Source organism: Vombatus ursinus, unplaced genomic scaffold, assembly GCF_900497805.2.
Source record: "Vombatus ursinus unplaced genomic scaffold, bare-nosed wombat genome assembly UNPS02014973.1, whole genome shotgun sequence".
Classification (NCBI taxonomy): Eukaryota; Metazoa; Chordata; class Mammalia; order Diprotodontia; family Vombatidae; genus Vombatus; species Vombatus ursinus.
This window is the reverse complement of record NW_020954751.1, coordinates 17,188,791-17,202,225: the sequence shown is the minus strand read 5'-3', so window position 1 is coordinate 17,202,225 and position 13,435 is coordinate 17,188,791. Positions and strand designations below refer to the sequence as shown.

Here is a 13,435-nt window from a genome sequence, read left to right as displayed (position 1 = left end):
TATTTGAAAGTACAGACCCCTCCCTCACCCCTCCCTGTACCCCCTCCCCTCCCATAGCTCACCTCCTAAATAGAGAGGAAAACAGAAAGGGGTTTCAAAAACACTGATTCATGTGAAAGAGTCAATTTGAGGGCTCCCACAGTCTAACAGTCACAGCTGAGGAAGAGAGGCATTCTGAGACATCCAAATTTATTGTGGAAAAGGCTGCTTGCTCTCTACAAGAGGGGAGGGAGATTTGTGAGGTCAGAAAAATGACAGACTGGTCTGTTGAGAAGAGGGAGAGGGGACTGCCTCACCCCTGAAAAAATAACCCTAGGAATCAGGTCAGGCCTAAGCAAAGCATGTGGCGGTTTAGGTGGGCTGAGATGCAAAGATGTGGGTCAGGGCTGTCTCCGAATTCCTCACACTGTGGTACTATTAGGTCTTGGATAGGTTCCCACAACTCATGAAAAGTTTCTCCAGTGCCTCTCCTGGGATCTTTCCAATGTCACACAAGGAGCTTTGTATAGAGGTTCAAAGTACCTAAAACTGGTTTTTGAAAAGTTTAATGGGCAGGACCTCTTGACGTTTTGGAGTCCCAAGCAACTGATAGAGGGGGTCTTAGGGCCTCTGACTCCATGTCTAAAACAGCCAGTCAAATATCCAGGTGAAAGTCATCATACTTCTTCACCCGGGAGAGATACTACATCCCCAGAGCATCCTGGGGATGTGAGGAGCATCTTGGCATAGGTCAGAGGGACTGGTCAACTCTGGGAGGTCTCTCTCAGTGCCAACTTGAGTCCAGTCTAGAACTCAAAGAAAAGTCTTGGGACAACATTGTAATCATTTAAAGTTAAGGTTAAGCCCTTTTGCAGTGATGGTATGGTAGAAAGAATACAGAAAGAATAATGGTTCTGAAGTCAGAGGATTTGAGTTTAAATCCCACTTTTGCTATTACTATCTGTGTGATCTTGGACAAGTCACTTAAAATCCCTGGGTCTCAGTTCCCTCACCTGTAAGATGAGAGAGTTAGACTAGTTGTCTTCTGAGGTCCCTTCCAACTCTAGACATATAGGCCTATGATTCTATGGTCAGTCCTTTCCCCAAAACACTCGGCAACAGTTTCATTTGTATTAATTTTCTCTTAGATGTTTTCTTCTACTGTGCAATACAAAACAAGTCTACATGTATCTATTAAGCCCTACTAGTGTAAGTCATTGTGTTAAATGCTGGATATGAATCCAAAGACAATTAAATTCAGTTCCTATTCTCAAAGAACTTACATTCTACTTGGGGGAGACTGATATTCATGAAAGTAGTAGGGTATGACACAATTTGGCCACTGACTTTTTACCCAGTCCCCAATAACCGGTTCCCTATCTTTTGCAGTGCTCCTGGAAAGCATCCCCGTGGCATGAGGGTGAAGAAGGTCACTGCTTCTGCTAATGACTTGCTCATATGAAATAGTCCAGACTTTTTGCTAGGTGTTCAAGCAAAAGCTGAATGATCATTGCCCAGTGAAGCTGCAGAAGGTAGGGTTCCTGCATCAGACAGGGAATCCATTACCTCTGTAATATTTTAGAATTCAATATATACTTGGAACCTATAACCCAGTGAACCACAGATTCATAGACCCTTAGAGTTGGAAGAGATCTTAGAAGTTATGTAGTGCAAGCCAAACAAGAATCCCCTCTAAGATATTGGTATCTAATCCCTCTGACAAAGGAGAACCCACTATACCCCAGGGCAGCTCATTCCACTTAGTGATAGCTTTGATTGTTAGGAATTTTTTTCCATGTATTGCAATGAAGTCTCCCTCTTTGTGACTTCTATTCATTGCTATGGTCCTGTGCGACCAGACAGCAAGTCTAAATCCCCTTCCATATGGAAGCCTTTCAAATTATTTAAGCAACTGTCATGCTCCTTCCTGAATCTTCTTTTCTCCAGGCAAACATCCCCATTTTCTTCCATTAAACTTCATATGATACGATCTTGAGGCTCTTCCCCATACTGGTCATCTTCCAGATACTTTTGATCTTTTTGGTGTACTTCCTTAAATATGTCAACCAGGACATAATAGCTGAAGATGTTTTTCTGACCAGTGCGTAGCACAGAAGAACTCTACTGCTCTAGTCCTGTTCACTATTTATCCCTAACTTCCATATCACCCACTAGTGGCTCATGTTGAACTTATAGAACAGTATGAGTCAACCCCTGCCCAGATCTTTTTCATGTGAATTACTGCCTAGCCAAGCATTCCCCATTGTATACATATGAAATTGATTTTTTGAACCCAAGTGTAAGACTTTTCATTTCCCCCTATTTGATTTAGGTGGTTTAGGGGCAGCTAGGTGGTACAGTGGATAGAGTGCTGGGCCTGGAATCAAGAAGACTCATTTTCCAAATCCAGACTCAGACACTTATTAGCTATGTGACCCTGGGCAAGACACTTAACCCTGTTTGCCTCACTTTCTCATCTGTAAAATGAGCTGGAGAAGGAAATGGCAAGCCACTCTGGTATCTTTGCCAAGAAAACCCTGAATGGGGTCATGAAGAGTTAGACAGGACTGAAAAACAACTGAACTCAATTTGATTTCACTTTATTCAATTCAGTCCAATGTTCCAGGGCATCAAGATTTTTTTGAATCCTGACTCTTCCATCTAGTGTTAGCTATCCCTTCTATCTTTGTATTAGATGAAATTGTGATAATCATTCCATCTACATCCTTATGCACATCACTGAAAACATATTACATTGCACAAAGTTGATTAGATACCTGGATCTCTGCTAGAAACCCGTTTCATGGTTGACATTAATAACTAGTCTTTGGGTCTAGTCATTGAATGATTTCTAGTTCCATCTGAATATACTGTTAATCTTGGCCACAGGAATAGTATGAGAAACATGGTCAGAATTTCTTAAACATTTTTTTTCATTCATTTATGTTTCACACAGCTACCAAAGTGATTTTCTTAAAGCAAAGGTTTGACTGTTTCATTCCCATACTCTATAACCTTTAGAAACTCGCCAGGAACTTCTAGGAACAGATAAACTCCTCTGGCATTTAAAGCCTTTCAAAAGTTGAATCTAACCTACCTTCCCAGTCTTATATATTATTCCCTTTCATTCATTCTATTGACTAACCAAACCAACCTTACTGTTCTTCATATAGAACATTCCATCTCTCCATTCTCCATTTAAAAAAAATTAAAAATACTTTTTATTTCATTAAACATTTCCCAATTTCATATAAACATTTTAAAACATTCATTTAATAATTTTTTGAGTTCCAAATTCTCTTCCTCCCTATTGCCTCTCCTCTACCAATTGAGAGGACAAGCAATATGATATTGATTATACATTCCACTCTCCTTTTTGATGGTCATCCCCCAGGCCTGGAATTTGCTGCCTCTTTACCCCCATCTTTCTGAATCCCTAGTTTCTTTGGAGATTCACCTCATTTCATCTTCTACAAAAAGCCTTTTCTGATCCTGATGGCTGCTATTCCCCCAACATAATTACCCCGTATTTGTTATCTCTGCCTATATAGGTACATGATGTCTCTCCTGATAGGATATAAGTTCCTCAAAGGCAAGACCTATTTAATTTTTGTCTTTGGATGTCCAGTGCCTAGCACAATGCCCGACACATACTAGATGCTTAATAGAAGCCTGCTAATTGAAGCCTTGATCCACACAAGTCTTCCTAAATTTTTATGAATTACTAAGTGTCGTTTCAAATACTACTCAATGATATTCATATACCCCAATTTTATTTCACTGGATAGAATATTCCTCACCTTCCTACTCAAGGGCTGCTCTTTAGAGGGGGCAGGGTAGGGTGTGTGTGTGGGAGGCTATCCATGGTTTTTGTGGCCAGTTCTTCTTTTCACTCTTGTCTCATTTATTTCTCCTTGTCCTCCTTAGGATAGCCATCCCATTTGTGGCAACTTCATAGAATGTTCTACAACCTTAAATGGAGATTGAGCCTGTGCTGTCTATGAACAAAAACAGCAGCAGCTACAAACCTGCAAACTCTGGGATGCAGAATATTTTATTCCTTGGCCAGAAAGGTTTTGTTTTACTGAACCAAAAAATTCTACTTACTCTTCCCTTATCTGATCTCTTGGCAATTTGTTTGCACTTAATAGATTCTAATTTTTTAAAATCAGTTATTTGACATTTCTTTCCGGTTAGTAAACTTTGTATCTATTTAAAAAAAAGGTGGTTGAACTTGTATGCACCTAGTTATTAATGTTTTCTCCCCCACTAGAAATGTGAACTATTCATGAAATATTAAATGAACTTGAAGAAGGCCTCTAGCACTTTGGGCAGCTCTACGAAGGATTCAGACAAAGACATAGACAGGAGTTGCACAGGATGAGAGAAATGTGGATATATGTATGTTAATGACAGGGTCAATTACAGGCTACTGAATCCTCCCTTCAGGGAATACCTACCTCCAGCCCAACTATTTTCTCTTTTTCACCCAAGAAGTACACACTATAAATTCCTGTGTCCCATTTCCTATTCTCTTCTCTTACTTAAACATGGAAAACTGTCCAAAATGGGGAGAAACTCATATAATTCCAGGGGAATGAATTGCCTTCAGGAGGCATTGTGAAAACTGTTTAATAAGTTAATTCTTTTTGGAAAATGGTGTTAATCTTGTTTCTCCAAAACAGCAGCAAAAAACCCAAACAAAACCCCTCCAAAACTTCCTCCCTTTTTACACATTCCATCACTAGGCCAGACTGGCTCAGGAATCCCCCTGGGGTATGCCATTAATTTCCAAGCTATTCCACAAGGTGTACAAAGTCATTTTAACTCTCTCTTAGCTTCCCCTCTATCTCCCTCCCCTCCGACTCTTTCCCTGCCCAGCCCTTCAGTTCTTGATTGTGGTCACACACAAAGGATTTCACAATGCCTATAAACCCCTGGGACTCTGGAGTGGTTTTAAGGGCCAGTTTGTATTATGGTCAAAGTCAGCCTTGCCCTTCTGGTAAGAAGTTGGCACCTGGCCTGTAGTCAGACCATTCCCTAATTGGGTAAAATAAAGATAGGCTTATTAGGAAATTGGAACACTTCCCCACAATTAACAGAGCCAAGTTCTATTTCCACCAAGTGTTTTCCTGATGGCTTGGGAAGAAGTAGTTTTCCTAGTGAGAAATTTTCCCCATTTTATTTGCTAGTCCTCAGTCAATGATAAAAAGGTGACCCCTGCTCACTTTCATACTGGGGCACCTTTGTTTTATCTCCAAGCCAACACAGGGGAGGAACCAGGCAAATTGTAAGGTAAGGCTATGTCCCTAGTTTAGACACTTAAAATTGCTTAGAGAGAATCTATCAGTGATGATGCCCTTTGAATTAAAAATATACCAAATTTAGAGCTGAATTTCAACCTCAGAGGTCACCTAGTCCAACCCTCCCTCATTTTGCATGAAGAAAAGGAGAGGTTAATACATTTGACATGAAGCAGAAAAGGAGATTTGACTTCGAATCCAGTGCTTTTTTTTCCCATGGTACCAAGCTATCTTTCAAACTGAAGTGTGACGTGGAACCTTCATTGGTGACCAGGATCAATGACTGGAAGGAGAGAGTTCAGGAAAAAGTATTAAAAGGTTTGAAGGATGTTATGAAACCAGGAAAGGATGGATTGTAGTCATCTATTTGAGCAAGGAGAAAGGTGATTGTCATCTAGCACTGGCGCCTGGGACATAGTAGGAACTTAATAAATGCTTGTTTGCTTGATTGACAAAAAAAGAAGCAAGGTTGAAGATAAAACTGAAAGTCAAGAAACAGTTGCCTTAGGAGATAACAGTGGCTAGGCCATAGAGAAATAGACTTGTATGGATAAAGTACTTCTCCAACTTTGGAATAGTGCTTAGCACACAGTAGGCATTTAAAAGTCAAGAAACAGTTGTCTTGGGAGATAAGGGTGGCTAGGCCATGGAGAAACAGTACTTAGCACAGTACTTAGCACATAGTAGGCACTTAAAAGTCAAGAAATAGTAGTCTTGGGAAATAAGGGTGACTAGGCCATAGAGAAACAGTACTTATGGCACAAGTGTCTAGCACTTAATAAATGTGATTGATTGGGTGAAAGGGGAACCTCCAGAATTTGATATTATCACTCATATGGAATGAAGACTAGATTATCTAGTTCAAATCCCTCATTTGACCATATTTATTTATATAGAGGCCATTGGGGTTAAGCGATTTGCCCAGGATCACATAGCTAGTAAGTGACTGGGGCGGGATTTGAACTTGGGTACATACTCCAGGACTGGTGCCAAATCCCTTTTTAAAGGGAAGAAAACTGAGGAGTGCAGAGATGTAAATGTCTTTAGATCCTTAATGAGCATTCAAAGAGCTAAACCAATCTAAATACCATAGGTGTGTTTGGGGAGGTGGGTATGTTTTTCTTTTTAGAAGTCATTACTTTCAAGTAAAGTTGACTCTACTAACCCTGTTTTTTGTTAGGCTCAACCTTACTTCCTGAATCAATGAGAACTCACTTACAGACAATTAATGAACCATAGGTAGTGAGGACAGTTGACACAAAAGGTTTGAATGCTAAAAACATCCTGATTGTTAGTCACTAAAATGATTAGAAATGTATTCATTCAACCAACATTAAGTGCTTACTTACTGGGTTTCCCTCATTTGAGGTCTTCAGGCAAAGGCTGGGTTGGATGACATTTATGTCCTCTTGTCCTAAAGAAGATGCTTTTTCATGTATATGTATGGGCTGTTCTAAGTGTCAATACTGAAATCTTCTCCAACTCTGGAATTCCTAGAACTGTCAATGACATTAAGTGAGCCCTGAGATGTGGAATTTCAGATTAAAGTTAAAAGCCAGAAATTTTTAACCTTAAGAGGTTACCTAGGTAATCCTCTAGATTTAGAGATGAGGAAACTGAGGACCAGAAAAGGTTAAGTAACTTACCTAAAGTAACACCCCTGGCTTTAGTGGCAAAAGCCAGGGGTTGGATTGAACTCAGACGAATGCCATTAGTTTTCTCACGTGAATCTTTTAAACTTGATACTTACGTAGTAGGTTTTTTGTTTTGCTGTTTTCTAGCCATCATCAGAAGTGCTTCAAAACCTCAATTGTATCAGTTACTGCAACTCCTCACTCAGAAGATTGCTTAGGCAATAGAATATACCTAGGATGGATCTTTTGGGTGTTTATATAAACTCTGCATGTATTTTTTACTAACTAAATTGTAGGAACTCTTTTCACTTAAAGTTTCAGCACTTCAAGGAGGTCCCTTCAAGCTCTACTTTAGACTCTGCTACTCTCTTTGTCAGATCACTAAAACTCATCTTGACCAGCTGATTTCATCCTGGATCAGCTGTGAGGAAGTGTTCTTCTAGCCCTGAGAACCAAGGTCTCTTATGTTTTGACCCATTTCAGAAAAGAATACTAAAGTAGTTCAAATAGAGGAAACCTTTGAATACAATCTCACTTTATCCTCTCCTTCCTCCCACCCACTTCCACTTCAAACCCAGATCTCCAGATTCCTAATTAGTAGGCCAAGGTACTTATATCAATAGCGAAAATACAGGAAAACAGCAAAAAAAGCTACTCAGGATTTGGCGAAATTATATTTGCCAAATATTTATTTTTTTCTAAAACGCAATATCAAAATCAATTTTAAAAAGGAAAATGTACTTAAATAAAAAAAAACAATCGATATAATACATGGAGGAGGGAACTTAAGCATAAAAAAAGTGTTCTTTATGCACAAACTGAGGCAGTTTAGAGGTTATGGTCAAACTTTTCAGTTCAAAAATTTGGCCAAGGTTGTGTAGTTGCATGTCATGCAATGGCAAAACTGTTCATACTTAATTAATTTTTGCCTTCTACAGGATGAACCTTTAAATGAGTCTTTGTGAAAACAAATTAGAAAAGATCCCACCCGCCCTTATAACTTATGCACAAGAGTTCTGCAGCCGTTCAAGTTTGAGTTTCAACTGAAGCTGTTCTTTCCTCAACAGCTCACTCTCTGTGGACAATTTTTGCTCTTCTGCCTGGATAGATATGATATAAGCTGTGGCCTTTTTGAGGATGACAACTTTGGGCGCCTTCTCATTGTTCTCTAACTCGGGGATCTGGTCTCGCAAGGCGAAGAAGCTTAACTTTAGTTCGTTTCTCCGCTGGCGCTCTAAGACATTGTGCGTCCTCCTCTTGTCATTCTCTTCCGTGTCTGAGGACCTGGGGCTGGCACATTTTCGGTTGTTGCTAATTTGTTTGAGAATTCTGCCACTGTCCAACTTAATCCTCTTAGCAGAGGGATAGTCTTTCTTTGTGGAGGGGGGTGCAGCATAGTTGTGCTGATGTGTGGGGACGTGACACCTCTTCAAGACTAGGGGGCTGTGGGGAGGTTTACTGTGGCCTCCAGCTGTGTGGGAGCCTGATTCGGATCTTCTCGTAGACGGCTGCCTCTTTTCCACTGTAACGACATCAATCTCTTCCTCATCCTCTTGTTCTTCTTCTGCAAGACAACAAATAGAAATCATTTGGTTAACAATTTCTTCCCAATGACCATAATGAAATAACAGATGTGAAAGCACCTTGGTTGAGCTCAAATCCAAAATTAATTCATTATTTGAAAGTGGAATTCTCTATAAATAAGGGAGCATATAGCCCACAAAGAGAATACAAGGATCATGTCATGTCTTCTAAAGGCTCATTCATCCTCTTCTCTCCCCATTACCTCTTAACTATGATGTTTTTTAAAAGGGTCTGACTGCCCCAGGAAAAGCAGCCAAGGTGCAGTATTTGGTAGGTGAACTTTGTGGATACTGCCAAACTTGATAACAGACAAAGAAAGGAGGATGGGGGTAAAGGTAGAGATTAAGGATCAATGACTAAAAAGGATTTTCAGCAAGGGAAGGCCAAGAATGACAATAGGGGGTTACAGCAGAGGCAAGAAAATTACAATTTACCAGAATACGACAACGATGCCAATTCTTACCTAAGACTTAATGAGGCTTTGGACACACCCAAAGCAAAGCATTCTCAGCACCTCCTATTTTAAGGGGACTTTATGAAGCACCCTTTGGGCAGTGCAAATGATAACAGCACCTCCCTACTTTACGGGAAGTGGAAAATGGAAAAAAAAAAACCTGGCAATTATGCCAAAAGTTCTGAGTGGGGAGGGAAAAAAAAAAAGACCAGTGTTGGCACTGAACTGCTTTCTCAAGTTTTCGAAATAGGCTGAGAATATCCCAACTTCCCAGCCCATTCAAACTTTAGTCACTTTCACTAGCACCACCCAGACTGCTGCCCCTCCCCCCCTTAACCCTTACAATCCCAAAGGTTCAAAGGAGGGCAGAATTAGTGTTGCGGGAAGGGAAAGGGAATAATTTATTAAGACAATAGAAAAGGGTGATTACCTCTCCCCTTTCAGAACCTTCTTTGCTTATCCCAGGATAGTATTTAAAATGCATTAGGGAACTGAATAAGCTTGAGGAGGGTTGAAAGATAAGTCAGGTAGGAGTGGAAGGCAGACCAAAAATGGTCCTGGGTTTAGAAAGGGAGTGTTCCATTTTACCTAGATGTAACCTTCAAAATTTCTTTTCCTTCCAACTTTCTTTAAAGTGTTGTCAAACTGAAGTTATAAGGGCATTGAAGAACGTTAGGGGGTCCACAGGTAGACACTCTCAGGGCCAGGTAATAAACAGGGTCATCTTAACTGACCCCAGGGCAAATCTAGTTACCACAGGCAAAGGCCATCAAGCCCAGTCCCGGGGAAAGTAGTTCAGCTTACCAGAGTCGCTGCTGCTGCTGCTGCTGCTGCTACTGCTGCTGCTGCTGCTTGTGGTAGGTGGTGTGTCCTCACAGAGTGCCAGGGGCTCCGGGCTGGACCGGGGGGAGGAAGCCACCGAGGACATCATGGAGGAGGAGGTGGAGGATGTGGAGAAGGAGGAAGAGGAAACCGGGGAAGTACATCGCTTGGGCGAGCTACTTTCACTGAGCGGGTAGGGGAAGACCACGGAGGGGTCAATGCACTCGGAGGCCGCGGTGTGCATGTCTTGCAAGTAGAGGCTGTGCGTTGGCGGCGCGCTGTGCCGGGGGGCCCAGGAGCTGTCTTTTCGAGTCGCCTGGTAGGAGGCAAGCTTTTCAGAAACCAGCTTGGCCGCAGCTGAGAAGCCGCTCCACATGCAGTCATGAATGATGATGGACTTGACGAAGGACTCGTCGTCCGGGTCGCAGATGAAACTCTGGTTGACCATGTCTCCCCCGAGCAGCTCAGTCACCATCTCCAGCTGGTCCGCAGTAGAAGGCACGGAGCCGCCTCCTCCTCCGCCTCCACCCCCGCCGCCGGCGGATGAGGACGAGGAGGAGAGGCTGGAGCGGCGGCTCGGCGACAGGGGAGGCGTGGGCAGCAGCTCGAACTTCTTCCAGATATCCTCGCTGGGAGCCGGTGGCTGCAGCTCGCTGTGCTGCTGCTGCTGGTAGAAGTTTTCCTCTTCCTCGAAGTAGAAATAGGGCTGCACCGAATCATAATCGTAGTCGTAGGTTTTGCTAGGGGAGCCGGCACTGAGGGGCATCTTGCCTGCCTGGAGTGGGGAGGGGGCGCACACAAAGGAGGGGGAAGAAGCACACAAGGAAGAGAACAAGAGTCTGAGTTAATCTAGGCTGTGCTTCCAAGGAGAGCGCAACGAGCGCAAACCCTCCACTCCCCAAGGAAAAAGTACACACAATGCATAGAATAAAATAAAGCCTCCTTCTCTACAACCCAGCTCACGCACATACACGGCGAGCTGCGGTCGCAGCGCCAAGTCAGCTGCTCTCCCCCAATTAACCCCGGCTAAGTTTGCGCCAAGATCCAGCGGGTGGCAACAGTTTGCGTCGGGCGCCGGGCGGCCACAATGGTGCGCCCAGCCCCGGGGATTCAGTTCCTAACACTCCAGGAAGGCGAAATCCTCCCCCGTCTCCTTCAGAGGACTAGGGGCGGGGAGTTGGGGGGGGCGGGGGCGGGGGCGGGAATGGGATCCAATAAAACCGTATAAGCAAAGTTTTGCGCCACCTGAAGGAAGAAGGAGAAAGGCGCGGCTGGGCTGGCAGCTGCATCTCCGGCCCCCTCCTCCTCTCCCTCCCTCCTTTGCCTCTCTCCTCCTCCTCCTCCCCGCCCCCGGCTAAGGGGCTCCCCTCAGCTCCCTTTCCCATTCCCACTACAGCTCTCGCCGGCTTCTCCCCTCCTCCTACCCCCGCCGGCGCCTCCTCCTATCCGATCTTCTTCCCCGCCTCCTTACTGCAACACCCCCCCTCCCATACCCCCCACCACTAACTAGCGTTTGCCGGCTTCTCTCCCTTTCCCAGCTTTTCACCCAGAGCAGTCCGGGGGGGGGGGGCGAGAGAATTAAAAAAAAAAAAGAAAGAAAAGGAAAACATTGGCATTATGTGGGGTGGTGGTGTCCTTTCTCCCCACCATCCCATGGGGGGTGGTGGTAGTGGGTTAGCAGCTGTTCTGGAAAAGCATTCAGCCCGCTAAGTCTCCCCCTTCCTCCCAGGTCGAAAAAGCAAGGGTGGGGGGAGAAACACGGGGGTGGCGGGATGAAAAGAGTCGGCTGGGAAAGGGATTCACCCGATTTTTCTCAGAGCAAATGATTTCCAGGAGCTCCTCTCATCCATCCAAAAGCCGTCTCTTTCTTTCTCCCCCCACTCCCCGTCCCGGTTTGTTTTAAATAAGTCTCTGGACACGTTTTTAGAAGATCTGAGTTCTAAGTGCTTAAGGAGAGAGAGAGAGGGAGAGGAGGAGGAGGTGGGTGAGTTTTTAAATGTAGTTTTGGATTTGCCGGTCTGGGGAGAGCCGCAGTATCTGTCTGACTGTCAGAAATGCGCTAAGCCCAAATTTAAATACCCTCCTTTCTCCCAGCAAGAGTCAGGCTGCACAAAGCACTCTCTCTCTTTTTTTACACACACACACACACACACACACACACACTCACTCTTTCTCTCACAGACGCAATATGTAATTCCAAGTAGAAGGCGAAAGAGCTTTATGCCCAAAGCTATTACTCCCCAACCCGTCCCCTCCAACAACACCAAAGGGGGATAAAAAAGGGGAAAAAAAAAGAAAGGAAAAAAAGGGGAAAAAAGAGAGTGCAAGAAAAACCGAAAAACGACAGGAATGGCCCAAACTAGCTTGCTTCTATACATTCACAAGAGATGTCCAAATGTCGAGACGATCAGGAATGCAACACACACACACACACACACACACACACACACACACACACACACACACACACACACCCGCTACTTCGACTGTCTCCTTCATCTTGACAATTCACCCCAAATCTTGCTTTGGGTTCTCCCCGCCACCCTCCTGCTTCAATAGGATCACTCTTCCCCAAAGTGTCACCGGAGGAAAGACAAGGGAGAAGAGGGTGAAAAAGCACCCCTATCCCCCCCCCAAAAAAAATCAGGCACGGATTCGTCATTAGCGAAATATTTTCAAAAAATTTAAAAAATAAAAATAAAATATGTTCTCGTACTTACCAGGAATTCAGCCAGTCGAGGGGGATTCAAGTCTTCTTCGGCAGGGGTGAATCGCCTTTAAGGAGAGAGGACTGAAGTGTATCAGTACAGAGGCAAAATCCACTCTCCTCAGCCGGAGTCTTTCTCCTGTATTGTAAGTTCCAATGCAAAGTATTCGAGTCTCAATGCAATACAAAGTTTCTTCGTTGCAGCAGTCAGCGGCAGAAGGGGGGAGCGGGCGGGGATAAGAGGGAGGGGTAGAGAAGGGGGGGAGAGAGGCTGGTAGAAAGAGACGATCCCCCTTCTCACTCTCAGCGCTCCCCTCTCTCTTCGCTCCCCTGTCTGTCTCTCCTTTGCTCTCCTATTCTATGCCACTCTCCTGTATTACTGGAGAGAGTCAGATAAAGCTTCTAAAATCGGACTTTTTATACCACCAAGGCCAGATCCATCCGCCTATCTTTCCCGCCAAACTCAGGCTTCCCTAGTACGGGAGAGATCCAGGAGGAGGAGCCGGAGCTTCTGCCCCTGTGGCCGTAGCCACTGCAAATAGACCGGGAAAGCTAGCCCCAGTCAGGTCAGGGACGGGGAGAAAGCAGGGGAAGAGCTAGACTGGGGGGCGCCGCTGCAGACTTGGAGTCCAAGCTGAGAATTGCTGCCAAGGGGTCTTCCGCCCCAGAGACCCTTGCATTATAAAGCAGAGGTGGGCGGGGATTTGCAAGAAGGGGATTTTTTTTTTCTTCCTCCGCTTTCCTTTTTTTTTTTTTTTACACCACTGCACTGCATTGAACAGAGTAGGGGAGGGGCCATTTCGCCAGTAGAGTTGAAACGCAGGCTTACCATAAGTAAGCCTCATATAGTATAAAAGGATGATACTATGGATATGATTAACGTTTTTTTCCCCCCCATCTTGGTGTAAAGGTGAAAATTCTCCCTCCTGTCTGTCTTTTCTCTTTCTCCGAT

The 13,435-nt window shown here is 44.1% G+C and overlaps 1 protein-coding gene across 1 annotated transcript; it reads right to left on the bottom strand.

The window, feature by feature from the left end:
• Positions 1-7,610: 7,610 nt before the first annotated feature.
• On the bottom strand, positions 7,611-13,132 carry LOC114030664 (myc proto-oncogene protein-like). Its single transcript, XM_027845512.1, has 3 exons — positions 12,497-13,132; positions 9,759-10,551; positions 7,611-8,480 (listed from the first exon to the last, which is right to left on the bottom strand). Exons 2-3 carry the CDS (start codon positions 10,540-10,542, stop codon positions 7,918-7,920), a joined length of 1,347 nt encoding a protein of 448 aa, XP_027701313.1. The 5' UTR covers positions 10,543-10,551; positions 12,497-13,132; the 3' UTR covers positions 7,611-7,917.
• Between the last annotated feature and the right edge of the window lie 303 nt (positions 13,133-13,435).